This window comes from Erpetoichthys calabaricus, chromosome 14 (assembly GCF_900747795.2).
Source record: "Erpetoichthys calabaricus chromosome 14, fErpCal1.3, whole genome shotgun sequence".
In the NCBI taxonomy this organism is placed as follows: Eukaryota; Metazoa; Chordata; class Cladistia; order Polypteriformes; family Polypteridae; genus Erpetoichthys; species Erpetoichthys calabaricus.
In genome coordinates this window covers 92,951,282-92,978,579 of record NC_041407.2, presented here as the reverse complement: position 1 = coordinate 92,978,579, position 27,298 = coordinate 92,951,282, and the positions used below count along the sequence as shown (strand labels likewise).

The 27,298-nt window shown below is 39.9% G+C and overlaps 1 protein-coding gene across 1 annotated transcript in view; it reads right to left on the bottom strand.

Annotated features, from left to right (window-relative positions):
* Positions 1–10,508: 10,508 nt before the first annotated feature.
* LOC114665030 (SH3 and cysteine-rich domain-containing protein 2-like) overlaps positions 10,509–27,298 on the bottom strand; it is a 39,082-nt gene continuing 22,292 nt past the window's right edge. The window contains exons 2-11 of the mRNA XM_028819386.2: positions 25,808–26,120; positions 25,628–25,725; positions 23,313–23,394; positions 23,114–23,226; positions 22,808–22,862; positions 21,018–21,064; positions 20,820–20,908; positions 19,192–19,243; positions 15,612–15,749; positions 10,509–15,530 (exon numbers count right to left, since the gene is read on the bottom strand). Coding sequence (XP_028675219.1) covers positions 15,432–15,530; positions 15,612–15,749; positions 19,192–19,243; positions 20,820–20,908; positions 21,018–21,064; positions 22,808–22,862; positions 23,114–23,226; positions 23,313–23,394; positions 25,628–25,725; positions 25,808–26,120 — 1,086 coding nt within the window. The 3' untranslated portion in view covers positions 10,509–15,431. The remainder of the gene's footprint in view (positions 15,531–15,611; positions 15,750–19,191; positions 19,244–20,819; positions 20,909–21,017; positions 21,065–22,807; positions 22,863–23,113; positions 23,227–23,312; positions 23,395–25,627; positions 25,726–25,807; positions 26,121–27,298) is intronic.

Sequence of the window (27,298 nt, the reverse complement as noted above, 5' to 3'; positions counted from 1 at the left end):
TGCTGACCATAAGTATTCCATTATTACTGCAGTCTAGCCTTTTTCAAATGGATAATGCACCCTGTCATAAAGCACACATATCTCACAATGGTTCTTTGAATATATGAATGACTTCCGTTTACTTCAATGGCCTACACAGTTCAAAGACGACCTCAGTCTTTGGTTGAGGTGGAACATGGTAGTTCACAGCATGACTATATGGCTGAAAATTTTGCATGAATTACATGATTTTTATTATGTCATCACAGCGTAAAATCTGCAAAGAATGTTTCCAGCACCTTGTTGAATTTATGCCTCCAAGATTTCACTCTGTTCTGAAGTTAAAGGGGAACCTGCCCTGTATGAGATAGGTATATCTAATAGTGTCCACTCTCAAGCAAAAATTATTTTACAATCAAGAAGACAATTGGGCATAAGGCTTTCTGAGGTAAAGGTAGTTTGGCTGATACAGGAGTAATTAAGTTAAATATAAGGGTAGTGTTGATTTACTGTGCTTTTACTGTTGATTGGCCTCCCACTATTTAAATATGTATACATATCCCTTGCTTCACTAGGTCCAGTAAAACCACATTTTGTACAGTATCTATATCTTTTTTGATCATTGTACACTTACTTACTTCTTGTATTCATCCTTCCCTTTGCAGAATATTTGTGCACATGGTTTTCTTTTGATCCGGCTTTGGGTTAGAAATGCATGCTTCAAATGAATTTAATTCTGGCTGCCCCTCTTACTTGCTTAATGCTATAGAAGTACAACTCTTTGTTTTTTATTAATTTATTTTCTTGAAAGTGAAACATTTTTAGAAATCGAATTCTAGTCTGACTAGTACAATTTTTGCTATCTGTGCTTGGAAGTTGACCTCAAATTCTGGCAGATCTAATAAACCTTCCTGTAGTGTATTCACTGAGGCTGTGAGGAAAGTGCATGAACAGTACATTCCCCAGGGAAAGAATGTCTCCTTCACCCTGTCCTTGCAAAACGCCAACTGTTTCCTGTAGCCAATATTTATTTGGATAAAAACGAAAAATGTGTCAAGCTGGGCACCTTGGAGGAAAGGAGAACAGAATAGGAAATGGAGCAATGCAATACTCACAAGGTCAGCATGCTCCTTGTTTCACAGGCCATGCAGACCTCAGGGAATGTGGGTAGGGGGATTTGTATTTGACTCTTTGAGAGCACAATGGTGCAGTGGTTAGTGCTCCATCCTCAAGGATTTGGCAAATTGGTTTCAATCCTATGCCCAGTCGTTTTTGTGGAGTATGTATGTTCTCTTTGTATCTGGGTGGATTTCCCTCTGGTCAGTCTGGGTATACTCCCACATTCCTAAAAATCCTCTGATTAGGTTGATTGGTCATTCCAGATAAGACTCCATGTGCTGTTTGAATATGGGTTTGTACCTGACTTGGATTAATTTGTTCTGAGAAATTAAGTTAAATTTCTGTTTTCTATTGAATCATATGAATGTTGTGTGTGTCTTCAATGAAGGGTGCTGGCTTCAGTTACTTAAACATTCAGATTTTATGAGAAGAATGTTTAATTTGTTTAGATAATTTCAGGAACACTATTTTGAATTTGAGAAAGCTAACAAGAATTTTCTCTGAGAGATTGGAAAGGGTGTTTTTTTTTGGCTTGACCATGTACCTTTTTTACCTGTTTCATCCATGTGTACCGGCCTCTCAAATGATACACTTTAATATGTCACCTAGCCTCTTGACTTCAGCTGCAGTTTCCATGAGATTCAGATTCTAGGCTATGGTACTTATGACAAATAATAACTATTATTTTTACTAAGATTACTAGTCTTCCCATAGTGTTTAACATGCATTTTTATAACTGAAACAAACTGATGAATGGCTTTAGAACTTCTACATAAATGGGCAAGCTGATTATGGTTAAATGTTTCATAACCCTCAGTACTTGGAGCTGGCCTAAGGACTGTAAGACACATGCACTCAGAACCCTGTTACAAAATCTCCATGCATTCATTAATAAAGGCCATTGTTTCATGCCTCTAAATCTGAATGGAAACTGACTCTCATTTTCTTTCCATTCATATCTGTATGTGTTCATCATGAAGCATCTTTTAAAATAAAATATTTGGAAAGAAACGGAAGAAAGCCAGTCTGGCTTTAAGAGGAACCACTTGACTGAGACAGCTCTATTGACTGGTCGACCAGCTATGATTTGTTAGAGCTACCAACAGGTTACATTGGTCCTGATCCTTCTAGATATCTCCTCTGCCTTCGACATGGTCAACCCATAATATCCTTCTTGCCACTCTCTCTCACCTTGGCATCACTGGGACTGCTCTCCGATGGTTTGAGTCAATACATCTCTGGCAGATCCTACAGTGTGTCCTAGTGAGGAGAATTGTCAGGGGCATATCAGATATGCACAGGTGTGTCCCATGATTTAATGCTAGGTAACCTACTTTTCTCTCTGTACATCATCTTGCTGGGATCCATCATCCAATCTCATGGGTTCTGCATGTGCCATCTAACTGCTGCAGATGGTCCAGAATGCAGCAGCCCATGTAGCAGCACACATTAAGTTAAAATCCCTGATGCTTGCCTACAAAGTAGTCAATGAATCAGCGCGTTAGTATATAGAGACACTGGTGAGCTGTTATGGTCCTTCTCAACCACTCAGGTCTGCCAGGGAACGGTGTCTAGTGATGTCAATACTGTGTGGAATCAAGTCTCAATCCAGACTCTTATCCTGTCTAGTTCATAGTTGATAGAGTGAGCTGCCCATCTCCATCTGAACTTTGGATAAAAGTGTCTGCCAAGCAAATAAGTGTAAATGTAAAGAAAAAGTGAAGGACTGAGGATTAATAAACTGCCTTGTACTATAAATCAGTTGGATGGCATTATTGAAAAGGAAAAATATGAAGTATAAGTGGAGATTGAAAGTCATTGAATGATCTGTTATCAGCATAGATTAGCTTATTAGACAATTGGGTTGGAGCAAAAACGTGTTGCCACTGTGACCATCCAGGACCAAAACATGAGAAATCTTATGCTATATGATGCATGTGCCCTGTGACATGGTGACCATATTATACAAGATGACTAAACCTTGTTGGAAAATAAAGGAAGGTCTCTTAACAAAACTCTGTTTATGATCAATATTCTAGCTTAGAAATGCCTAGTTTTTCCTTTTTTTGTTTTTATGTTGACCAAATTCAAGGATTTACACTAAATTATGACTTATAGTGACTTCAATTCCGTTACCTCCTTTAAATCTCTGCCACACAATTTAATAATTTTGGCTCTATCAAGATATTTAATTAAAAAATCCTGATGATAAAGACATATGTTCAGACCAAGAAAATGAATGGCTTAAAGATAATGAGGCAAAGTTCAAAAGTATCACTTTTGTAAGAATTAAGCTGGCAACTTTCAGAAGTAAGAATTATAATAAACAGCTTTAGAGCTAGATACTTTGATAACAGAATATACAGTAAGAGCTGCTGCTGGTGCTATTGCCACTATACTAGCAGCAGTACCTTTTATTAGAGATCTTTAAATTCCACCTTCAGATGAGATAGTTTCTTAGGAATGTAGTGTTTAGAGTAGATTAGAAAAACTTTACCAATCCCATAGGTTAATTCAAAGGCTTTCTTAATAAAGGTAAATTAAGTTTTATACTACAGCCATGCTTGTTTTGCAAAAGAAATTAAATCCAGCATTATTTCAATACTGATGGGGAAACCTTTGAAATGGGGTTCTTCTGTCCAATAATCAAACTTATTTTGAGTTTTCTTAAAAATTTTCATTGTTTTTAAAACTCCCAAAAGGAAAACAATATCAAGTAACATACTGATGAATTTCAAAGAAAAGAAAAAAGCTACAGTATATGTGCCCAAACCCAAAATGCACAGAGCCTGAAACACTGTTGGGACTGGGCAAATTTGTAATTACACATAAAGTATAAAAGTGCTCGTGTTTTTACTATGGAGAAACATCACAAGAAACCAATAAGCTTACCCTATGTTGAGATTGTTAGGGTAGCTGTTATAATGAGAGTTTTAAGATTCCTGTGTCCTATTTTTGGATTTTCTGTGCATTTATGGATTATTTTTATTTCTTTCAAAAATGTTTGTGATGGTGATGTTCCCTTGGCATCATCTTGTTTGTTTTCCTTGTGCCCATTTTGCAAGACCAAATCATGTTGTTAATGTCAACAATGTCTGTTGGTAGTCGCATTTTCAAATGTTGCTATGGGACGTTTTCTCAATGTGTTTTCACTACTAAAGATGGTACCATGGCAAGGATATGGTCTAATGGACAGAAAGAAAGAATCCATCACAAGTTAGGATTGAATTGAAAATAGATCAGTTCCAATCAAATTGGAAAACAATCCATCCGTTAGTGTAATTGTCCAGGAATGTATAGATATACTGTATATAGATAGATATATAGATATAGATAGTGACCCATTTTTAGTGTGTTTATTCTCTGATTGTACATCTACCACATGTTTGCAGATCCTAGCATCTCTAATCTTTTGAATACTTTTAAGATTCTGTGGGTCAGAATTCTGTAGAACCAGTGGAAAGCTGACACCTCAACTAACAAATTAGCTGTCTGATAATGAAAAACAGCACCTACAGTATATTATTAGTAGATGGAAAGGTATGTTACTCAATGAAAGAGTTCTAGCTAAGAGGTCTGTCCTAAAAGCTGACTCCATGATATATGTCTTTTTAAAATAATTAAACAGAGTGCGCCAGTTACTTGTAAAATGGCTTTGCCAGCTCACTATAAAATCATCCCTTACAGTTGACTTTAAATCTATTAATTCTATCCCTATTCTTTTCCAGCTGCAGCTGCCCCACCCCAATAATAATTGACAGAGAACCAAAATATGAGATCCTAATATCATAAATTCCCACTGTCCAGGTTCTTGTGTGCAATATTTTGTTTGTCTGAGAGTTTATGGACCATAGGGGTATTCTTGGGTTCCTGCTTAGAGATGTTTATATTGATATGTTACTCTATCGAATTTATAAAAATCCTTAAAAATCACAAGGGCATATTTATTGACCCCACTTTAATAGAAGGTCTTTTTCAATAGTGTGTTCATTTTAGTTGTCCATTGAATCATTAGTTAATAATTTTACTGTTGTTATGGTGCTATTGTTGGAGCCATTTTGTAAGATTATTTTTTCTTGGGAACTGTCATTTATGTCTTGTTTGTATAGGGACTACATTTGTCTGTTTCTGGTTTTCAATAATACTGCTGTTTTGTATGTTTCATTTCTATGATGCCATATGGCTGCTAGGCATGTGATACACATGGCAGCTTAAATGTGACACCATGATGGCCATGCGATTAAAGTAGTATCTAAAGTTTGTTAGAAAATAAAAGACTATGGGCTTAGAGTACCTCATCAAATCTAATGGTCTGCCTTCTGACATACAATGTACTGACTTTGGAAAGTCTGACTTTCCCTTAAATCTTCTCCATGCTGTGTAATAATCTTTGGTTCATTAGGGTAAGTTTTAAGTAAAAAATGAAATAAAGATCACAACAAGTACATCGTAAAATTGAAAAGTGTGCTCTAGCAGCTTTGCTCTGGAGAGTCATCCATCTCAATTAACTGTGACCAGCAGTGTCCCCTTGATTGCGATGGGATAACTTAAGAGATGATTCCTCCTGAACACACCTCAGTTAAACTTGCCAGACTGGCCAGTTAGTAACAGTGTCTGCAAGCAAAGCTATCAAGAGAATTTTTTCAGAAAATGTCTATCTTAGATATTACTTAGTAAAAGAATCACCAATGCTTTTACTTCCTCAAATGTGCAAGGAAAACCATCACTGTCTTCATGTATGTAATGTTGTCCAACTTCTACATGTGCACAGCAGCATCTGTACTTGTTGGCTAAATAACACCCTTGAATGTGGTCTCTTTAGCACAGGACTGCAAGAAGACAGGTTAGAATACTACTTGAATAGTGTTGTATACTGACAATGCATGAGTGTTTCTTATATATAGTCGGGTCCATAAATATTTGGACAGTGACACAATTTTCATAATTATGATTCTGTATTCCACCACAATGGATCTGAAAAAAAAGCAATCATTATGTGATTGAAGTGTAGTCTTTTAGTTTTAATTTAAAGTGTTTAACAGAAATATCACATGCACCATTTAGGAATGACAGCCATTTTTGTACATGGTCCCCCAATTTCCAGGGGCTCAAAAGTATTTGGGCATTTGACTGACAAGCTGTTCCATAGCCAGGTAAGAGCAGTTCCCTCATTATTTGATTAACTATTAAGCAGGTAAAAGGTCTGAAATTGATTCCAAGTGTGGAATTTGCATTTAAAAGCTGTCACTGTGAACTCTCAATATGAGGTCCAAAGAGCTGTACAAGCAAGTAAAGACAGTCCATCATTAGGCTGAGAAAACAAAACAAACCCTTTAGAGAGATAACAGAAACACAAGGAGTGGTTGAATCAACTATCTGGTGCATTCTTAAAAAGAAGGAATACACTGGTGAGCTCAGCAACTCCAGAGGGCCTGGACAATCATAGAAGACAACTGTGCTAGAAGATTGCAGAATTCTTTGCTTGGTGAAGAAGAACCAATTCACAATATTTAGCCAAACCAAGAACACTCTCCAGGAGGTACACCTATCACTGCCAAAGTCTACAATTAAAAGAAGACTTCATGAAAGTAAAGACAGAGGGTTTACCACAAGGTGCAAACCACTGGTACACCTCAAGCATAGGAACGACAACATTTTTTAAAAGCCTGTCCAGTTCTGTAACAATTTTCTTTGGAAAAAGGAAACTAAGATCAATATGTATCAGAATGTTGGAAAGAGAAGAAATGGCTCTTGATTGAGTACAACATAATCTGTGAAACAGGATGGAGTTTGTTTTATGGCCTGATCATGCATTGCTGTGAATAGACGTCAGTTAGTGGTGTTTATTGATGATTTGACTGCTGGCAGAAGTAGCAGGGTGAATTCTGAAGTGTACAGGGCTATACTGTCTGCTCAGATTCAGCCAAACGCTGCAAAATGGGTAGGACGACGCTTCACAGTACAGATGGATAATGAGCCAAAACATATTGCGACAGGAAACTAAGTGCTTTTCAATGCAGAGAAGTGGAATATTCTTTAAAGGCCAAGTGAATCAACTGACTTCAGCCCGACTAGACATGCATTTCACTTGCTGAAGATAAAACTGATGGCAGAAAGTCCAACGAACAAGCAGCACCTGAACACAGCTGCAGTAAAGGCCTGGCAAAGCACCACTAGGGTGGTAAACCCAGCACTTGGAAAAGGCCAGAGGTTCAGACTTCAGGCAGTCATTGAATGTAAAGGATTTTCAACCAAATATTGAAAATGATCATTATATTTATGATTATGTACGTTTGTCCAAATACTTCTGAGCCCCTGAAAACAGGGGGACCATTTATAAGAATGTCTGTCATTTCTAAATGTCCCATACAATATTTTTGGTAAACCCCTTAAATTAAAGCTGAAAGTCTATACTTCAATCATATAATGATTGCTTTATTCCAAATCTGTTGTGGTGGTGTACAGTGTCAAAATTATGAAAATTGCGTCACTGTCCAAATACTCATGGACCTGACTGTATCTCTAGATGTTGCATCTAAAGTACAGAGTTGTATTCAATGTGTTCTGTTGTCTTACTACTCTCACTAGTCCATGGGAGATATGTACACATAAAAATAAATTTGAACTTGAAGCTTTGTAATAAAGTAACAACTACAGGACACCACACCTTGAACAGCTGTCATGTGGAGGAACCTGTGGAGCAAATGCTTCTTAGATACAGTCTAAAGGAAAGCCTTCAACCTTTAAACTTTCCCAAATTAAGCTGTAGAGAAGAAATAATTGCAGACATGCCTTGATGTCACATAATAACCAGTGTGACTGGTTCAGATTTTTGGGCAATACCTGTATTCATTTAAAAAGCTAAAGCAGGTTGTCATAATCCTTTTGTCCTCCCCGTCAAGGCTTCACAGTAAACATCAATTTCATGGCACATCAGTCCATGGTTTGTGACTGCTTTCTAAGTGACGGAAGCTTTTCAGAAAGGTGTGAGGCTAGTAGGCAAGATTTGCTGCAGATGGCATTGGTATTATCACTAAACCTATTTTCAGACCTTCCAGGTGTGTCTCACCGCCCCCTGTGTGCGCTGCAAAATGAAATTCAAGTTTCCTGAGGATATCCAATGTGCTGGTGCATTCCTAATCAGTAAACATCTTTGCTCTGTGTCCCAGAACTCAAATATCACAGGGTGCCAACAAATGTATTTTATGAACAGACTAAGAGCCAAGACTGGGACGTGGCGGTGATCTTGCAGTTCCCAAAAACCCCCTCTCCTCCTCTTTATGTCAATGCAATATTTGAGTCAGATCTAGCTGTCCCAGCTGGTGCCGTTTGATGGTGCAGATTATGAAGGAGTGGTAATTAGCAGGAGTGTTCCACACGGTCAAGCACAGCAGAGGATGCAGCATTACCCATAGTCCAATGCTAAAGGAATTGGCTCAGAGGCGCATTTAAAAACACATTCAACTACACAATGCAGGCATTTCCATCATTCACTTTATTAAAGCTGGTTTTGGTCATGCATGTGTATATATTATTTACAGAATAAAAATTATTTGAAATTATTGCCTTAATGCATTAAGAGCCAGCAGCTCGGAGTGAGGCTGTGTAGAAAGAAAAGTGCTTTTGGCGGAGAGGAGATAAAATACAAAGTGTTCAACCCTTCACTGCAGGAGGGGAGCCCAAATCACAGCAGCTTATTAACTGGCAGAGGGGTCTATATAGGCAAGCTGCTACTTTCCTGAGTGGCAAAAAAGCCCACCTGCATCCTGAGTCCCTCTATTGCTTCCCAGTAATGTGTTTACATATTTAGAAATAAAAAGGCTTTTGCCTGCAGGAATCCAAGTTGGCCCCTGTGATGCTAATATATGAAGCAGATTCAAAGGCATTATCTTCCTCCAGGATGTTGGAGGGCTCACTAGCACAAGGTTGAAAAGGTGAACTTGATACAGCCGTCATCTTGTGGGAATAAAACACAGAATAGGTCATCATGCAGACACACAGAGGAACTGGTTCAATAATACGCTTTTTACCCTTTTGGCAATAAAATATTTGGAACGTTCTAAAATACTTCTTTTCAGTTCAGTGTTTCACACTGGAAGCTTTTCTCTTCCCATACCTCAAGCTTTTAATAAGTTTTTATTCAGTTGTTAATTTTCTGAACCTGCTTTTATTTTTCTCCACAGGGTCTTCGACATAACTTTACAATGATGGGCACAAGGTAGAAAGCAACATGCCAGGCAATTGCAGGGAAGACTCTGTCATGCTGCTATCAATCAACCTAACAGCGTGACTTGGACAGTGGAGGAAAAACGGGACAGATTCTGCATGGAGGGATCCCTAGCTGTGAGGTGGTAATGTAACCAGGTGTGCCACTGTGCCAACTCAGTTTTAAGTGCTTACTCTTAGTATATTCAAGTGGGCAGGCTGCTGCCTTGAAAGGTGCACACCCAGACCACACCAGGATGTATGAAATATTTTTTAATATTAGTAAGAGACGGGCAGTGTGGTGGAGTGGGTCAGGCTTTGGAGCTTCAGCATCAAGGCTGCTAGTTCAATTCCTGCCTCTCACTCACCATTTAACCTCAGTTATAAAAAATGTCTGTAACGTATTATGATGAGTTCCCTTGTAAGTCACCTTACATGAAGTCACCAGCTAAATGCATCATAATTTTAATAGTATTGTTGAAGTGCTTTGCCAGTTTTTTTTTCTTGTTGTGTTGGTATATCATAGTTCTCTGGGAAAAACAGTCTTATATATAAACGTCTGTGTGGAAGTGTGTTTTTCTGTCAGTCCAGCCCAGAAGTGAGAGGTGGAGTCGGGGTAAGGGCTCCGCCTCCGAGGAAACGGACAACTCGCTTAGCCGCTAATACACAAGCGAGGTGAGCACATCGGCAAAACGAAACCTCTGAAGAAAGACAGTCGCTTAGCCACTAACGCACAAGCGAGGCCAGCATGTTGGCAAAACGAAACCTCCTAGCAGAGAGACGCCCAGAGTAGTTCCTTTCATCTCTAAATTTCAATTTTTTTTCTAACAATTTCAATAGTTTCTAGGATCCTGGGCTTTTTATAGCACTGGCTTACACAGATAGTAATTTATATTCTTCTATCCAGAACACTGAATAAGCTGGGTGAGCTCTGACCAACTGCAAAGCAGAAAAGGACTGGTAAAGATAAACACAGATGGATCTGTTGCAGTGGCTTAGTCAGTAGTAGCTCTCATGTTCAATTATCAGTGCCTCACATGATGGCAACTTATTATCAGGACCAGAGGCCAGTTCTTGTCTTTAGTTAGTTAACTGCATCATAAACACTTTACAATGTGTAGTTTTCTGCTCTTAAAATTTAGTACAGTGTGCTTTTGCATCACGAGTTATTGTCCATAGGGTATCTATTTGTTTTCATTTGCAAGTTTTCTTTTTTTTTTTTTTAATTCTTTTTAACCTAACCTAATTCAGACACGTGGAAAGAAATAGTAGGTAACTGTAGGTGGTGCATTGGTTGGCATTGTTGCCACATGGATTTAGCATCCTGAGTTGTTATCTCTGGGGTGTTTTCATATTCTCCTCATATCTGTGTGGTAATTACATCCTAAAAGAGAACATGTTAAATTGATTGGTGAATTCAGATTCACCCTATTTGAAAGTAGGAACTGTGACATATTATGGTCCTGTCCAGGGGTCCTACCTTGTGTCTTATACTGCTGCACATATCCCCTACAACCCTAAACTGATCCAAACATGTTCTTTATTAGTAACTGTTTGCCAGTTGCATTCCTGCCTCCGACTCACTTTGTGATTTTGAGTAAATCACTCACCCCTTCTGTGCTCATATTGTAAGGAGCTATATCAATTGAAAGTGTTTTGTTGTATTTGTGATTGAGGTAAAGCCACTGTACTCCTTTGTGTAAAGCTCACAGTTTTAGTCATTTTTACATGTATATAAATGATTCTTCTTGCTGTTTCTCACTAAGAATGCAGGAGACGTAATTTTTAAAAAGTTATGGATAAAATATGGCCTGATTTAGTAATTGATAGAGATACAAATGCACCACTTGATTAGAACATGCTGAAAGGCTGTCAGAAAAACACAGCTTTCTCTTAATTACAGAAGTAGATGTTAAGACAAAAGAGATGAGTGTGTCCCAAAATAGATTGGCATCCTGTCCAGCACTGGTTCCCACCTTGTGCCCTATCCTCCTGCGACCCTGAATTGGACAAAAGAGAAGCAGAACATGAGTGGACAGATGATTTGGACAGCACAAGACCAAAATATGCTTGTGGAATATTTCTCCATATCAGTGGCATCAGGCCTGGCATTTTAATGGGATGTTTGAAAATTCCCCACTTTTACCATAATCTTATAAGTGATCCAGTGATAGGCACTTAACAATGGCCGGTGTCCTTGGCCTTTGCTGCACTTAGAATTATGGCTGCTGTGATGTGATTGTGTATAAATTGCCATTTTCCAATATGACATTTGACGCCACAGTTCATGTTTTATAAAATATTCCTTTACTCCTTCCATAAATCAAATTATGACTAATGAGAAAAGAGACTATACTAGAGCAAATATTGCTTTTCAGTCATGCACTTTGCTTTGGTGAGCACCAGGATTTTCTCAAGTGTAAAACCTGGCCAGTAAAATTGAATCAAGTGAAGATGAGGAAAAGGGAATTTTACATGACTCACAAAATACACTATACAAATTGACTTGGTCAGAAAGCCAATATGTGAGCGGGGAGAGCTAATGCACCTTGAGAAAGGTTTCCTTACGATTCACTGGGGCAGAAATCTCTTATGACAAAGCTAAGAGAGTGAATGGCAGCAAACATCCCCAGCAAGAGATGAGGAAAGATCAGCTCTTGAAAATTCCTGTGTAAGAAAACAAGAGAAAAGCAAATAAGACTTGTGAAAAGGTCACTTGCAAAGGAATCATGTCTGACTGACCCTTAAAGAAACAATCAGGCTTATATAATAAGCAAGTGACAGATACAAGACCTCTAGTGAGATGCACAAATTGGCAAAACAGAACAAAATCATTCCTATGTTCCTTAACAAAAGTGTATGGTGGAAGATCTGGAATCCATTTGTCACAGAAAAGAAAGTCTCCTTTTTTGATAAATACAGTAACTACTGTGAACAAACAAAATTTTTTATGTTGACATTTATACACTACTGACCATTGGAACAAAATATCTTACATAATGACTTGCTGATTTTTTTGAGGAACCTGCAATGCAGTGTCTACTGGAAGAAAAGGATTTTTGTGAGCATGCTGGAATGAGTTAATCATTGGGAATGGTTGCCACCTTTCCATACCATCAAAATCCAGGCTAATCAGAGTTATTCAAAATTCCAGAAACTGAAATTGTATGGCTAATTTGGTTCCTGGGATCAGCATTGGGGTGGAGAGGTTAGAGCTGCTGCCTCACAAACCTGTTACTGATAATTTGTTTGAAGTCCGCAGATTTTCTCTGTATTGTCCTCCTACATTCCCAAAGAAATGTTTGTCAGGTTAACTGGCGATTCTAAAATGTCCCTTTGTGGGTGCCTGTATGAGAAAGTCCTGAAATGCACTGCTGACAGGTCCTGTCCTGGGTTGTTTACTGCCTTGATCTTGCTTAAAACAGTGTAGAGTAAAAATCAAAAGTTAAGTGTGTAAAAAGCAGCAAAAAGAAAAATGTGTATTGCTTGTACTTTGGACATATCTTCTACATGGATAAGTACAACAAGATGATTTGATTACTGTTGATGCAATAAATGCTCAAGTGAGCCTTCTTTCTTGAAATGGAATATCCCCTAGAACCAAACTGCCTCTAGGGTTCTTGTTCCTGATTTTAGTGAAAAAGCAGTATTAGTCTCATCTCAAAAACTTGGAAACTATTGACTTCACAGAAATTAGTCATAAATGCGAGACATGGAGATACAGTACCACATGGGGCTACATTTCCACTGAGGAACCATGAATTCACTGAATGTGACACCTAAAATTTAACAATGGCGGAGTGAACAAAGTCCTCTGGATGAAGCCCGGAGGGCATGTTTCACTGACACCAAAGAGACACAGAAACACAAAAAGCCCTGCAAACTTTGGAATTCAAAGTTCTCTAGGTATAGATTTCCTGCAAATGGTGTGATCTCCACTGACCACAAAAAACAAAAGTTTCAGTTAGGAGTCCTGGGATTAAAAACCTCCCTGGAAACAAACCAGGATTTAACTGATCACTATGGAATAAGGAACCGGATAATGAGGAACCAGATGATGAGAGGGAACAAAATCTCTTGCAGGGGAACCAGAAACCAACAGCTACATACACGATGAGCTTGCAACCAGATAACTGCTTAAAAAACAAAATGGCTTGTGCAGTACTGGGAGACAAACTGTCCTGAGAGAAACCTGGACCCACTAGAAACAGTCATTCACGTGACGGCCCTGGTGTAAAACAATTGTTATAAACAATATTTCCTGCGATAAAGCACTGGAAAGAAAAGTTCTTGTATTTGACATCCCGTTTTGAAAAGATGTTTCATCCACCACCTACAGGTGCTTGTCTCTGTCTCCTGCTTACAGCAATAACATAAACGTTCAGATGTTTGGCTATGGTCAAGTTCTTACTGACCTCTGCATCTTTGAATTACTTGGATCAAACTGGGAGAAACATGAAATTGAAATCATGCAGGCAGGTGCAACATGCTGCTGGGTTAGAACAATTTTAGTAGAGCTGAGAATATAGATAAATGAAGCAAGGAAAGTTTCGGAATATGTGGAGGTTTGTTTTAAAGAATGCTACAAAATGAGTTACAAGGAACAAAGCTCAATACTTAGCAATGTGACCACCATTTGCATGCTTGACAATTGGAAAGCTAAAGGTCATGTGGTAGATGGACATAGCCAAACTAGGCAAACATGCTGGAACACCACAAACTTAACACTACAAAATATATGGAATCCATTTGTCACCAGTAATAAATTATACATGGCATCACCTGTCTCAGTTTCATGTCCTCACACAGAGAAGCTGGCCTCAAACCCAGGACCTCTGAGTCATTAACCAGCAGCTTATCTAGTTAGAGCTAAAGGGAAGTCACTCCCCAAACTGAGCCAGAGAGCTTATGATTTCTACTGCAATTGGGACAGCATCAGATTAAAGAGCTGACAGGCACACTCTCTCAATCTCGATATGCCACTAGCAAGAAATTGCTCAGTACCCTGCTTCTCTCTCTTTCATATTCTCACACAGAGAAGCTGGCCACAAACCTGAGGCCTCCCAAGTTGGTAAGCAGCAGCTTATCCGCTTATGCCAAAGGCAGATCCCTTCGTATGGTGGCAGGAAAGGCCTACAAGTAATCCAGATTCCCCCAAGTTTGAGTTCTGCCACTGCTGTTCCCTAAGGAAGGACGAGTATGTGAAAGGAGGATGCTGCCCTGAGTGAGTTCTGGAGCAGGGACAAATGGTATCATGACCTCGATTCACTTGGGGAAGGGGCGAGTATCACAGGAAGGCTGAGAGAGACAGCGAGAGAGAGAGAGAGAGAGAGCCAGCCTACTGTTGCGTAAGAGGCACCCTCAAAGACAGAAACTCAAATTGTGCCAAAGGAGAACTCCTTTGAGGGTTGTGTTGCCCTGAGAAAATTCCTGAGCAGACACATCATTGATCATTGAGGTTATCTTGTGATGGACTTGGAACTGTGTGAACGTCTGTGAAAAACCTGAAATGCACTAACTACTGGGCTATACTAATGTGAGAACTGGAAAAACACTGCTCACAGAGAGGAAATGTAGAGTTGCAAATCAGCTGCAAGTGTTTTTTTTTTCGTGTTATGATGGCAAGAAGAACATTTCAGTTGCAAAAAGATGTGTTAGTGCAGTAAGAGAGCCTACTAATCATCACTTTACAATGTACACAACTTTCTATAATGTATGCTGCCTTGCAGACACCCAAGATGAGTACACACTGCCACAAACATGTTTCTGTCTTGTAAGGAAAACAAGATACTGTTTTTTTCATCCCACTTTTTAAGAATTGGAGAATGGCAATTTAAATAAATTACTGCCATCAAAGAAATTTCCTGCACCCCTGTGCCTATACTATAATAATCAACATTGCACAACATTAACAACACAGCCTAGCAAGTGAGAGGGCTGTTCTTTTGCTAATGTCTGAGTGAAAATTGATGGTTGAGGTATTGGGAAATGCTGTCAGTGCACGGCTTTCTTTGAGGAGATCCATACTTGGGGTGCTGCTGAAGATTGAGGTTGTCCAGGTGAGCAGGCAGTAGATTGCAATGGCTTTAGTCACAACTTCATCTTGAATGTGCAAGATCATCCAGACTTCAGACCTCGTCTAAAGAGTCTGTGGGTACAAGACCCCGTTTCTTTCCACTGCTCACTTTCACAAAGCCATCAGTTTCATCCCCCTTGCCAACGCAAATCTGAGAACAAAGAAACAGACATCAGCGCTGCTGCAGTTCCACACAAACACACACATGCATCTTCATTTCAAGTTGACTCACCTGACTCTCCTTGATGCTCAGCTGGCCCAGGTCCCGGTTTCCCTGAAAAGGTCGTGTCACCTTCCACACCTTTTCACCTGGCCTCACTCTCTGGACAAAATTTGCAGGGAAGTAACCCTCTTTGTCTATGCTCTTCCCCTATTAAGAAGACAAAAATGGTTACAGGGAGTGCCAGTATTGATTACAGAACCAGGAACCCACTTAATCCAACTCAGGGACATGGAGGGGACTGGACAGTGCAGAAATCATACTCACATGCCCACTTCACCAATTTAAAGCCACTAGTTAAACTAGCCTGTGTGTCTTTTGAGGATGAGGGGATACAATATATGCAAACAAAAGGGGAAAGTTGAAACTCCACATGGATAATGACTGGACAGCACACTCTATCTGTGAGGTAGCAGCACTACCTATCCTGCCACTATGCTGTTTGTGACTTTTGTAATTTATTAATATTTATGAGAAGCAGTAATTAAAAAAAAAAGTACTAGTTATTACAAGTATTACTGGTGAGTGGTTATTATATATAAGATCTTGCAATAAACAGCAGCTATAGTGTAGGAAGGCAGAATGACAAAGCCGTTAAAGAACTGGACACCAAATAACAAAGTAGTCAGTTCAGCCTCCACTTCTGACTCACTGTGAGACACTGGATAAGCCACTCACTCACCCTGCCTGTGCTCCAATTGTAAAAACGGATGTAAACAACTGCACAATGTATGTGTACTTGTAAAGTGCTGTAGAATGGTGTTTACTATTTGTAGAAGCTGTATACATTTTACATGTATTTGTTTGGCAGATGCTTTTATCCAAAGCAACTCACAAAAGAGGTAAACATAAATGAGTAACATTAGGCTAGGGCCGTAAAGTACTCAACAGATGTCTTGTAAAGGTAAGAGTTGTTTGTTGAGTACTTTATATAGTTACTGTATGTAGGAGATGATAAGTTCATTCAATGTCATCGCATGTATAATGCTAAGTACTGTAGTTATCAGTTGGATATTAAATTTCATTTTTATATAGCATACAGTAATATATAGACAGAGTCAAGCCTTGTTCAGGGTTGTTTCCTGGCTTGCACTTGATTATACATGGAGAATCTCCAGCCTCACCCCAATTCTGTATTAGAGTATGCAGGTGAGAAAATAAATGAGTGAATAAATGATAGCCATATTAAAACGATGATACATTAAACATTCATGTAGTGTCCTAGCAGAATGTTCATCCTTTTTAGAGACGGCGAGACAAGTGATGACGTTAGGCTGGTAAAAATAATTGTTTGCTTACATTTAAAAGGTCACTGCTGAGAATGTCATAAAAGAAGTGCACCAGAAAAGGCAATGACGGGAAAAATCTCACAAAAAACAAGGCAAGGAGTCAAATGAAACCTTTGCCTACAACACTAAAGAAGGTGAACAGGTGACTTTGCAGAAATCCAAAACAGACGTGTCAATGCATTTCGATACAAACCCCATCTGTCTAACTATAATTAGTAGCGATGTACCCAGAAAACAAAACATGTTTCTATGCAAAGTAAGAACATATATTATACCACATGGCTCTAAGAGTTTAAAGACAGTCTTATTCACCACTTAGTCACTGTGCCAACCCTAATTATATATATATATATATATATATACATACATACATACATACATACACGGAATGTACGATATACATGATTTTCTCCTTAAAATCAAATGCTTCTACAATTTTAGAATTGTAATTACTGTGTTATTCCTATTTGTTGCTGTCCTGGAATGTCAACAGAATCATGTCGTCACACTCACAGATAGTCATTGTTGAAAAAGTGGTGAACTTGTATCCAGGTTTGCTAACGTAAGTACATCTGTTGAAACTTAAAGTTACAATTTTATCCTGTTGCAAAACGTTTGGACTCCTTTGGTACTGGGTCTCTTTGGAGAATACTTGGGTACCACTGGTTTCACTTTATGTTGAACGAGTGGTTGTCCAAGGAGTCTCAAATGAAGCACATTACCTGAATTGTGAGGGAGCATCAGTTATGGTACTACGGTCATGTTGCACAATTCTCCGTGGGTGGTTTGGCTCGCAGGATCCTCATTGTTGAGGACCATGTGCAGCTGCACCAGGCCAAGGGGATGCCCACATAACACCTGGCTATGGCAAATAGATGGTCATTTCCAGAGGGTGGAGCTGGACCGTCTGAGGTGTTTTGTCATGTGGTGCATGCTCCCCAGCCTGACCAGACTATACTTTCACTACACCATATGTAAACCTGCTGTATATGTGGTGAAAGTCAAAAAATGTAAATTTATTATCACTATATACATTTTGTTAAAATTAATAGCTTCCTAGTATTTTACAATGCTGATGACTGTGCCAAATTTAATTTAGATTGGGCGATTTGTTTTTTGAGTTATCATGTCTGAGGGATCAACCCATAGACAGACATTACTCCAAAAGTGTATTCAGGGATGGTTAAAAACCTGTTGAAAATGTGAAGTGAAAATTTTGAGCCTATCACACAATATATTATACATCACCTCTGATATGCTTGTTAAAAGAAAGTAAGGACGACTCAGAACTGAACTAGAGATATCATTTTATCTTAGTGAAATTGTGTATGCTCGTAAAATAATATAGCAGCAAGTTTACTGCTTACACGGTCAAGCATTAACTGGCTAGTAAGGCCTTTGATGTACTGTATGCTTGTGTGAGGAATTTTTATGCCCTGTTAACTAATTATAGTGATTATTGTTTTCTCTTTTTGAAGAGTGACTAATGGGAATTTCAAGTGACTTGTTTTTTAATCACTGATTAGATAGTAGTGATCAATTATTTCTGAAAAAGTCATCCAATGGGTCTGCATTGAGTCTATTCCTGGTGGCCATGCCAGTGAGAGACACCCACCGACATCACACTAGATCCTGCATTGTGTCAAAGGGCTCTTATTGATCTGATGTAGGCGTTGCTCAAATTTGATCTCTTCCAGGGTCAGCAGGTCTCCTTCCACTCATCACTAAGAGTAAGGTCAGCAACTACACAGAGAAACTTAAAATCTCTCTCTTTTGCATGTGAACTCTTATCATTTGTTTTTGGTTTTACCACAGCTTGTGACTTTAATCAGAAAACTCAGTTCAGGATCACTTTACAACTATAATCTGGCACAACCCACAATGGACTCATCGGTCCATGTTATATATTGTGTGTGCTTGCTAACTATGACACGAGACTGCATGTTTGTTAGATATGTGAATTTCAGTGAAAGTGTGACATGAACTTCTCCTTTTGTATTTAGAAGTTGCAACTGGGTTATAAATGTTCAAAATAAAGTTACTTTTTCATAAGTGCTAGTTGCATTTGCTAATACAGTATAACTCACTGCTTCACTGAAGATTAGCCTGCCCTACATTATCTGCTGCTCAACACCAGTAGGGCAAACAAAAACAACCTGCATTCATGTCTCAAAAGGTTACATCATTGAGCTTCAATTACTGTTCTGTTATTGGCTTTAAAAAAATAATCTTTGTTCCAAAAATGAATTGTTCAAGCAAAGATGCATGTATTTTTTTTTCTGGCTGTGGTGAGAGAAACTTACCTTCCACCAGTCCTCGTTGGAATCATCTGTCACGTGCACTCGGTCTCCTGGCCTGCAATAGAAAAAATACATCCAGCATTGGTAATTGTAGGACACATTGTCCATTGTGGCACAATTCAATTTGTACAACTCTAAGATGGTGTATCTGAGATGATCAGGTTTCTGTTGTTCTACATCAAAGTGATTGTTCCAGAGCAGTCATCTTTATATATAAAACGCTACCGTGGCTGTTCGTTTATCTGTCCAGGATTTTATATCCGCTGTAGCTCGCAAACCATTTGAACTATTGACCTCAAATTTGGTACACATATACTACGTGATGTCTACTATCTGCTTTCGGGGTGATGATTGACCTCCAAGGATATTCCTTTTTATATTTTTATTTTATTTTATTGTAGAATCAACTCTCAGCAGCGGCCAGCAGGGAGGCCATGTGGTGCAAGTGTACGGGCGCCGTTCTCATACCTGCCACCTTCCCTGTCACTTCCCCTACCTCTTCATAGCTTAAATCATTCTTGAGGAAGATTGAAGACTTTTTGGCCAGCTTAAGAGAAAAATTAAAGGAAACATACTAAGTAATTACAACACAAACACTGACTTAATCAGTTTTAATGCAAAAAGATGCCAACGGAAGAAGAGAAGAAGCAGGCCGCTAGGGTGGAGAAAAGAAGAGCTGCTCAGGAAGCAGCAAGCGCATCAACCTCTGAGCAAACGAATGGTAAACATACAGAGAAAGAGTATGAAAACTTTGAATGCTCAAGTCAAGTGTATTCACTGCATTCGTGCAGTGTGCCATTACTGGTTATAAATAAATTTGGTAGGGGATTCAGATCAGGTAGTGACATTCCCTAATCAGAAAAAAATGAATGCTCTTTGTTTGTTAGTCAGGAAAACACACACATAATCCTCCAAGCTTGGAGCAAAAAATAAATAAATAAAAATACCATAATTTAAATTTCTAAGGTTATGATTTTTTGAAAATGTGATATATGTGTTCATGCATAAACTCCCTGCTTTATGATGTTAAAAACCAGCTTTAAAGCTGATGGTTTGAAGAAGAATGGCCATCCTGGAATGACAACTTTGACAAGGTTCAAGGAAAAAAAAAACAAAACAATGATATCAGATTCTTTGGGGGGGATACCTATGTAAATAAGAGAAGAATATGCCTATCCCACACAGAGGACAGCTAGGGACCACCAAATACGTCAATGTTTTTAAAAGCTGTCGACAGCCATTTTGCTCTGTCCCACTGTGAAGCCATTCACACACACTTAATTTGGTGGATAGCTTTTTCTCACCCGTGCCATCTCCATACTGCCTACAGGGCTTTCAAGCACTTGGCCATCTCACAGAACAATGAAATACAAATCAAGTCCACACTTTGATCTGAAGTTTATCACTAAATGCTCTCCTCATGTCATCCCTTCCCCATTCCTCCAAAAGATCTTTGGATCAAGGTCAATTCCTTGCAGATGTTCATAGTTGGTTTTTAGAACTTACTTAGCCTGCATCACATTTGTACCCAATTTCTATCAAAGAATTTAAAACACTTCAGAACTAAAGAACCTCCGCCTAGGAAAGCTTTAGAGCCGAGTAATCAAATGTGAATAGCCATAAACACTTACTGCAGTTCCAGGTCATTCTGCTCCTGTGGAATGAATTTGTACAGTGCCACATAGGTATGCATGGGATGCACTTCAATCCGCCTTGGAGTCTGGAAGAAGGAGTCACAGTTAAGAGAAACAGCAGAGGAAAATAAAAAAGCTTGATCAATTTCATGTCAAGTAAATGAAGAGAATAAATCAACTAATTACAGTACATACCTTCACGCTGACCCTGTCCCCTGGCTCTGTCTTCTCATTTTCTGCTCCTGTTGAATGAGGGGAAGAGAGCAGAATAAGACATCTGGAATTACAATGAAGTTTATAGGCTACACACAAACCTGCTTGTCATGAAAACCCAGAGGGAGACAAGGGTGGTGAACCAGTGGAATGGCACGGACTCAACTTTGTTTGGGGTCTTTGTGTGGCATTTGCCAGGTGTCACTTAATGGTGTCACTAGAGTCTTTAGACAGTGTAGAGAATTAATGCCTTGATTAATAGTGACTGAGAATCACTTACATTTGTGGAAATGGCTACAGGTCACTTATTCTCTTGGTTTGATGTTGGCTGGACATTAATTAGTGTCTTTAGGGGGTACACCTTGGGTGTCATTTACTTTATCCTTGTGGCACTGGATAGTTGTCGCTTAGTGCCTTCTTTTTATACTGGCTGGGCATAACTTACTGTTTCTGTGGTGCCACTGGCTGGGCATAACTTAGTGTTTTTATGAGGAGATGGCAAGATGTCATTATAGATATCCTTGTGGCACTGGCTAGTTGTCACTTTTTGTTTCTGTTTGATGGCCGAGTAGGCATAACTTAGAGTCTTTTGTGTTGCAGGCAGGATGTCAATTAATGCATGTTTGTGGCACTGGGTAGATGCCATTTTGTGCCTCTGTGTGACACTGGCTGGATAGCAGTCTCAGCTGGCTGGAATTCACCGATTGTAGTATACTTTATGGGCACGTTAACAATTTCAAGATCAGGATATATTACAACCAGGTGCAATTTTCTTTTCTTTAACAACTGGAGATCAGACAGAGTGGCAGGTTCACATTGCTACCGTGTAGCTTAACGTCCAGCACTCTAGTCACTGACTAGTTGTCACTTTGTTTCTGTTTGATGGATGAGCAGGCAGCACTTAGAGTCTTGTGTGTTGCAGGCAAGATATCAATTAATGATTGTGGCATTGGTTAGTTGTCACTTCGTGCCACTACTATGCTTCTCTTGTGAAATGCCTTGGTGTCTCTTAATATCTATGTGTGCCACTAGTTAGATGTCACTTAATGCCTCTATGTGGAACTGCCTGAGGGTCACTTACAGTTTCTGTTTGCTGCTGTCTGGCCATTACTTGGCACCCCCAGGTCACCTGGTGTCTCTGTCGGGAGTTACCCGACTGGCACTTGTTCTTTGTCACTTACTACTCTTATATGGGACCTCCTAGGTGTGCCTTATTGTCTATGCATAATATTTGCTTTGGTGTTGGTGTTTCCTCACAGTAAGGATTATGTTACACTTATTCCCCCTATCAGTCATTAAAGTCTGATTTTTGATTCTCTTGCCAGAATTAAAGTGAATGTTTATGTGAACAAACAATAAATAAAAGTGGGCATAATTCAAGTAAACTTCATCCGGACTTGAATGGTACAGTACATGCAACGTCATGGACCTTAAGAATGTTAAAATTGTCACGGGTTGTTACTAGCTGACCTATAAAAGTAGTGGGAGTCTTCAGTGAGCTTCATGGTCCCGTTTTTTAGAAGAAAGAGTGGCAGAGAGAAGATAACCTGAAGTGTTGGCAGCTGTGGCAGCTGCTGGTCATCAGATAGTGTCTATATGTGGCTCCTGCTTGGTTAGTTTTTTTTATCTGTTTAGCACCTAATAAATACCTCTTAGTGCCTCTACTGCTTGCTGCATGCTTATTTAGTATGACTCCTGATATTCCTTGTCTCATTGTTGTAGGCCTTTTGACCTCACAAGAGGTCAGCAGATTGCTGCAGTGCCCAACTTACCAAATACACTATCATGCTGGCCTTCCTCCTCTGCTGGACTTTCTTCTCTGTCACCCTACAAATAATCACATCTACAGTTAAAAACCAGAATATCACTCCCCTGCATCCCCCATGTCATTTGATTTTTAAATGTACTGTAAGCCTTTTTGGTCAACTTGAAATACCATTCGCTTGATCCCACCCCCACCTTCCCACACCAGCGGTATTACTCTTCTGGTCTTCTACCTCCACATGAGTACACTGTAAGCTGGCTCAGCGTTCTTCACTTTAAGTGACATTGCCACTTGTGCAGTGGCTCATCCTAACCTGGCTCCGAGTAGGCGATTCAGACACACTGCTAAAGCTTGAGCGACTCATCTGTGCAAGGGAAGTCCCATAACGCAGGGTCTCATATACTGGGTCCACACGTCCTTTTCCTCCTGTAGGGAATATCACCACACAAACATGCCATGTTAGATCAGCCAATGGTCTTTCAGCATTCCCACCCCACCAATGTTATTCTTACCAGCAGGTGGCGCCTCCTTCACAACTTCCAACTGGTCATTAACAAGCAAAGGAGAACTGAAGTTTCTCTTGAATGCCCCTGACTAAGAGAAAATTTCAGTGAGAACCCATTGCAGCAATTATTTATGCCCTAACCACTTCCAGTAAATTCTCAGTACAGAGCAGCCTTTTCCTCAATTTGTTTCTATATTTGTTTTGTAACACTAAACTTGCTAGTTGCACATATTGAAAGGGTGAAGAAAAAGGATGGCCTTCATCACTGTCAGTAGTGCCTCCAGCCATTTACCCTGCTGGTTTGAGACTTTCTCTCTGTAATGTCTATCTTGTCATCTGTTTAAATATCCTCGACCCCCTAGTAGTTAATAAGGCAGAAGCAAATTTTCTCTCCCTCCCTGAAGTCAGATCTTGATCGATCAGGGCACTTCACTTCTTACTGATCAATACTATGTGCGTGAGCAGAGCCTGTAATGAAGTAAACAGTTCTGCGCACGTGTCCTTCAGTCACCTGCTTGCAGCCGCTCTTAGTCTTTGTCACCTGGGTTATCTGCAAACATGACAGAGCCCATTCTCGTTGTTACTTAAATCTGTGGACTCCCAGCCTCAATGTCACCCAGATCACAGGCCCTGCTGTTTTGCCAATATGCCCTGTTATCTCCCAGGTTTCCTGTCTTCCTCAGTTTCCTCTTCTCCATCTCATGTCACTTTGCTGCTTTGTTGCACCTTTTCTGTTGTCCTGAATCAGTTTGTCATGAGTCTTGTCCTCAGTGTCGCACATGTCTCTTGCCTTGTCAGTTTTCCATCAGTGTCACCCTGCTCTTCTGCTTCTCATCATTTTGCTGCTGTCATGTACCTCTGAGTCATTCTGGTGCTCATACTTGGGATCTCTTTTTTTCCCTGTGTCTTGCTCTCAGTGTCACCCAGATCACAGGCCCTGCTGTTTTGCCAATATGCCCTGTTATCTCCCAGGTTTCCTGTCTTCCTCAGTTTCCTCTTCTCCATCTCATGTCACTTTGCTGCTTTATTGCACCTTTTCTGTTGTCCTGAATCATCTTGGGATCTCTTTTTTTCCCTGTGTCTTGCTCTCAGTGTCACCCAGGTTTATTTTCTTCTGCTCCACCTCATGTCATTTTACTCTTCTACTGCTCCTAGTCAATCTCTCTGCTCTTCCTCAGTGTTACTTTGCAGCTCTGCTGCTCAAACTTATGTTCTTTTTTTCATGTGCCTTGTTTTCACTATCACTTATTTCCCCCTGTGATGGAAACAGGGCGTCAGTGAGCCCTAAACACAAAGACACAATCACAGTCCCTGGTCCAAATAACAAATTATTTATTACAAAAATACCTCCACAAAGCACCAAGAACAAATGATCTCTCTTCCACAATCCACCTCTCCTCTCACCACCGCACTACCTTCCTCCAGTTGAGCGCTGCTCTTCATCCTCCCAGCTCCAACTTGCCTGCATAAAGGAGTGCAGTCCCTTTTATTGAGGACCTGGAGTGCCATGGCTGTTGCCCATTGGAAGAACTTCCAGGTCACACGGAATTCCCATATAATAGGGAATACATCTCCCTGCAGCACCCTCTTGCAGCACCCAAGGGCCCCAGCGGGGCTGCTCTGCCGGGCTACATTTCCCAGTATTCCCAGCTGGTTCCCAAATTGCCACCAATATTCAGGGCTGCTGCCATCTAGCTTCCCAGGGAAATGAACAGCCAGTCCTTCCCTATCCATTCATCCTGGCCAGGGAAGGTATTGCAAATATGTTTGGGATGCCTGTGTGTCTGTCTGGGGCTTCCTGTCCGGGTAAGAAATCTTCTTCTCTGTCTGGGCTGTTCATCCATCCCCTTGGAAAGTCCCGTTTGCGTATGGTCCCTTTCCCTTTTTTGGTCGGGATGCCTGACTGACCTCTTTGAAGCATCTCATCCAGGCAAGGAACCATTCCCCTTCCTGGTCAGGATGCCTGTCCAACCCATGTGGCATTTACACCCACTATCCCCTTCTTAGATGCATCAAATTATCCTTTGCCCTTCTTAACACAATCCCGCTGTCCTTTCTTGGTTTCACCTGGCCCTCCTTAGTGTGACACAGTTTTATTCTACTCTTCTTCATGTAGGTCCTACTGCACCTCATATCTTCATCCTGTTGCTTACCTACTTTTCTACAATGTCATCTGGCTGTCCTGCTGCAACACCTTATTGTCACTTTATATTCCTTCTGCCTCTCATCCATGTCAACCAGCTCTAATGCCTGTGAGTTGTCATTTCAGTGGCATGCCTAATGCAATCTCACTCCTTCTTGCAGAATAGAAAGCCACCTTACCGTTTTACCACTGCACAGCTGTTGGGACAGTTCTGAAGAACACCACAAGTGGGCGCCAAGTTTGCAGTTCTTACAGCGCAGTCCCTGCTTGGAATTACCTAAAATAAAATAAATGAATTAGACATGCGGGACGAGGACAGAGCAGAGAAGCCCTGGGCTCCCGGTCGAAGAGTGACGCACCTACAATCATATGTTTGCAGAGCTGGCAGTAGGTGGGCTTGCGGAACACATGCTCTTGAAAGTAGTGGGTCTGCTGTGGGCGTGCCGGCGCCGGGGCTCTGGCCGAGAGGGCTGGACTGGGACTGGGCGACGGCGGGTCAGGGTAAGATGAGGGTGAGTTCTCTGGAGGAGGAGGAGGAGGAGGAGAAAGGGGCGATACAGCAATGAGTTCGCTGGCAAGTTTGATTTCACTGTTGGCACGCTGGAAAAAGTTCTCCACACTTTTGCTGCGGATCATCTTCTTGAAGGACAGAGAGCGTTTTAGTCTTTGTAGCTATGAGGGAAAAAATAAGTCAAGAAAAGAAATAAGGACCAGAGTACCATGAGCGGATAGAGCTTAACTATTATGTGCTGCTTTTGTGTGGCTTTTAGTTTAATCTCGGGCATTCTACTCAACAAAATATTTTTAAAAACGATGTCTTTATACGCTTGATTTTAATGGAAAGTCTAACGCTTTTAGGATTTGGACCCTTTAATATGACATGTTTTGGCTTATGTCACATGTGCCAGATGGGAATACATAAGTAGTGTAAATTATTTGAACCCTTGTCCTTCCAGGACGTACACAAATATGTGTGAGGCTTGCATCTCTAAATTGAGATAACAGGGTTTGTTGGATAACAGAGCACAGTGAGAAAGCTGTGAATTAATTGTGATCTTAAAAAATATTAAACATTGACTATATAGGAAAATATTCTCATATCAGATCTTTTTTCTCTCTTTCTCTGTTTCTTATGGTAGCTGTAGTCCCATTATTGGCCCATGTAATGTTCCATGACCCTGTAATGGAGAAAATGGGTTCAGAAAATGGATAGATGATTTATTTATTCTGGAGGACTTTCCTTATAATACAGGGAATTTTACAATTAGTGGCATTCATTTAGTACTCAAGCTTGTGTTCTTAGCAAAAGTCACAAGTGTCTCAAGAAATGAGGCTCCTTTATATCAAGAACAATACGACTGTATAATACTGTGAGTGTGACAGTCAAGTCAGAAGTTTTCTTTCTTTTTAGTTTTCTTGCTTTATATTCATTCTGGTATATGTGTATTTATTTATTTACTTATTACTTATCAACCTATTTACAGTGTATTTTTATTTAAAGAGCTTCAGAAAAAAGCCAAATTTCCCTCTGGAGACAAATAAAGATCTATTTATGTGTCTATTTTATAGTGACTTTCATATCTATCTATCTATTACATAGTACCTTTCATATCTATCCATTTTATATTGCCTTTCATATCTATCTATCTATCTATCTATCTATCTATCTATCTATCTATCTATCTATCTATCTATCTATCTATCTATCTATCTATCTATCTATCTATCTATCTATCTATCTCATAGTGCCTTTCATATCTATCTCTCTCTAGCTATCTATGGGGCAGATGTCCAAATATCTCTTTCAGAGTCAGGGTCTTTGCTTCTACTACATGGCCAGCCTTTGACTT